The sequence below is a fragment of the Plasmodium reichenowi genome, chromosome 11 (genome assembly GCF_001601855.1).
Source record: "Plasmodium reichenowi strain SY57 chromosome 11, whole genome shotgun sequence".
Lineage (NCBI taxonomy): Eukaryota > Apicomplexa > Aconoidasida > Haemosporida > Plasmodiidae > Plasmodium > Plasmodium reichenowi.
In genome coordinates this window covers 1,017,905-1,021,682 of record NC_033656.1, presented here as the reverse complement: position 1 = coordinate 1,021,682, position 3,778 = coordinate 1,017,905, and the positions used below count along the sequence as shown (strand labels likewise).

Here is a 3,778-nt window from a genome sequence, read left to right as displayed (position 1 = left end):
AAAAAAAAAAAAAAAAAAAAAATTTTATTTTGTTTTTTTTTTTTTTTTTTTTTTTTTTTTTATTATCACACAAAAGAAACAATAAAAATTTCATATATATATATATATATATATTGTAGAACCGTGTTACAAATATATATATTTTTTTAAACTTTTCGAAGTATAAATGACATGTATTTTAAAACGTTTTTTCAAATATGAGAAGTTAAAAAATAAAATAAAGTAATTATATGATTATATATATATATTTTATTTATTTACAAAAAAAATAATAGAATACAAATATGTGAACATATACAGAACACCTAATAAGTGTTTACCATTCATAGATAGCACTATTATTTGTTTTACAAAACAAATTGTTGTTCTTAATTCTTTTTTTTTCAAAGAGGTGCTTAAGATAGACATAAGAATATATAGAGGAATGATTATCCGACCATACAATTTTAACATTATATATACCTAAAGGTATAATATCTTTAACATATAAATTTGGTGGGAATAAGGAGATTTTTTTTTTTAAATTATAATTATTATGATTATTATTTTTATCATATTGAATACATTTTTTTTCTTTTTTATTTTCTTTACATATAAGACATTTACATTTTCTTCTTATATCTTTTATATGGCATATTAAAACATCATCTGAGAAGACATATTTATTTTGTATAGTATCAAAGGACAATTGAAGATAATTCTTTTTATATATTTGTAAATTTGGTATGTTTAAATTATGTTTATATTTTAAAATTGAGATTTCTCTTACTATTTGTTGAAAGACATTTTCTAATTGTTCTAATAAAAAATTATTATTATCATATGCTAAAATAAAAGGAAACTTTTTTATGTGTTTCTCTGAAATATTTTTTACTTTTTCTGTATATTCATTATGTTTCATATTTCCATCTTCTAAACTTACAACATCAGCTATGTCTTTTTTATAATTTTTTTTTTTTTGGACATATACATTTTTGGCTAGTACTGGATGAAATGGTATTTCATATATATTACGAATTTTTTCTTTTAATGATTTCATATCGGTATTATTAAATATATAATGTTTTTTATCACAATTATCACATATAAAATAATTCATATTAATAACTAAACATACTATAGGTATATTAAAAAAATTACACATGTTAATACCTTTCTCTACATCGTTTGTCGACAAATCATTTGGAGTTGTAATCATTATAATGCCGTCAATTTTTTCCGATTCAAACAAATTTAAATGTATATCATTTGTTCCAGGTGGCATATCAATAATTAAATAATTTAATACACCCCAATTTACATGATATAAGAATTCTTTTATTAATTCGTTTAATATAGGCCCACGAAAAGAAGAAAAACCTAAATTCATTTTATTTTGTATATAAGCATATGACATAAGTTTAACATCATTATATATTAATGGTTCAATCATAGATAAATTCTCATCATATTCAACTGTTCCTGATTTTTCTTTATCATCATTTGATAATGTATTATAACTTTTAGAATCAATTTTATTTAAGAAATTGTCTCTATTCTCTTTTTTTTCTTTTTTTTTTTCGTTTCTTTCTTCATGTGATAAATTAAAAAAGAAATCATCATCTTTTTGTTCATTATCACATTGGGTAATCAAATTTTTTTCATGTGTAGACACATTTTTCTTTTCTTTTTTTTCACCACAAAATGTATTTTTACCATCATTATTATGTAAATTGTAATTTATATTATTACTATCTATATTATTATTATATATATCATTATTATCTATATTATTACTATCTATATTATTACTATCTATATTATTACTATCTATATTATTATTATATATATCATTATTATTATTATTCATATCATTATTATTCATATCATCATCTTTACCTTTTGTATGCTCGCCCTTTTTTTTATTAACCACCTTAAACTTTACATATTCATAATCAAACGGTAACAACGTAGGGAGACTTGGACCATTAATGTCAGCATCCAAAATTCCAACGGATGCTCCTTTTTTCTTTAAATAATATGAAAAGTTAACTGAAAAAAAAGATTTCCCGACTCCACCTTTACAACTATATATTAAGATAATATTTTCAATTTTGTTTTTATTATTTCCTCTTTTTTCATTAAAATTAATATATGTTATATTTATATTTATATCATTTATCCATTCAAACAAACTTAATTTTTCTTTACATTCTCTTAATAAATCATCTTTTACTGGACATGCTGGTGTAGTTAAATTTAAATCAAATTCAACAAAATATTTTTCTCCTTTTTCATCCTCATTTATTTTTAAATTACGAACAAAATTTAACTCAACAATGTTTTTTTTTAAATCGGGGTCTATTACACTTTTTAAGGTATCTAATATAACTTCCTTCTTTTTTTTTATCTTTCCTATTTTTGGTCCATACACAAATTCTTCATCGATCAAATCGCTATCCATAATATCAAAAAAAAAAAAAAAAAAAAAAAAAAAAAAAGGAAAAATTAAATAATATATAATATATAATAAATAATAAATATATATGTATAATTTCAATAAGAAAAAAAATTATATTATTTTATTTTTTCTCATTTATGCTATCTATGGCACCACCATTTTAAACCCTCTCATAATTATATATCCCATAAGATATTTCAAAAAAGATATATAATTATAATTAAAAATATTATAAATATATATATTATTTATTATTTCATTTTATGTAGACTTTTTTTCTACTCCTCAAATTCATGTTTAGGTGCTTTTTAATTCTACAAAGAATGCTTTTAAAAACGTTACATACAAAAAATTTTATATGCATCTTCTTAATTATAAAAAATAACAAAATATAAGAATAAATAAAATAATCAATACGTAAAAAATTAAATACATACGGTCAGTAATATGAAAAACAATATGGAAAAATGAAAAAGCAACAAAAAAAAAAATATATATATATATATATATTAAATAAATAAAATAATTATAATAAAATAAATACATATAAATATATATTCAATTATGATTTATGTTGATATTTCTTTTTCCTTATTTCCTATATATTTTTTTTTTTTTTTTTTTAAATATATATATAATATATATATATATTATAAGGAATATCTGAAATATTTAAACATTGTACTATTTTTACAAATATCTCTTTATACGTATCTAATTTTTTGGGCTCTCGTATTTTGCCCCTAGTATCTAATATAATAGATATGAATAATATATATATTATATAATATATATATAAATGAATATATATATATTATATTATATATATATATATATAATATATATATAATATTATAACATAATATAAAATAAAATGAAATGTAAGGCAAAAAAAAAAAAATTTATATATATATTTTTATATTTTTTTTTTTTTTTTTGTAGATCAAATATATATATATTTACATAACAAGTGGTGATATATTTCATGTTTATTAAGAAATATATTTATAATAATGATCATAATATATATATATATATAATATATATATATTTTTAGTAAAACATATTGGTTTACCCTTATTAACACACAAAATATAATACGCCTTTAAATTTGATATGCTTATAAGTATTTCATATTAATATATTGTTTCATAGTAATAACAATAAATAAAATAATATAAAAAAAAACATTTAAAAAAAAAAAAAAAAAAAAAAAAAAAAAAAAACAAATAAGGAAAAATTACAAAAAAAGAAAAATTAAAAAAATTTTTTAAATTATTTTAAAATTTAATTTTTATATTTTTTTTTTTTTTTTTTTTTTTTTTTTTTAAAGATCTA

The 3,778-nt window shown here is 17.8% G+C and overlaps 1 protein-coding gene across 1 annotated transcript; it reads right to left on the bottom strand.

Annotated features, from left to right (window-relative positions):
- Positions 1-316: 316 nt before the first annotated feature.
- PRSY57_1127000 (conserved protein, unknown function) lies at positions 317-2,443 on the bottom strand (the record flags this gene model as incomplete). Its single annotated transcript, XM_020114967.1, has 1 exon — positions 317-2,443. One exon carries the CDS (start codon positions 2,441-2,443, stop codon positions 317-319), a length of 2,127 nt encoding a protein of 708 aa, XP_019970336.1.
- Between the last annotated feature and the right edge of the window lie 1,335 nt (positions 2,444-3,778).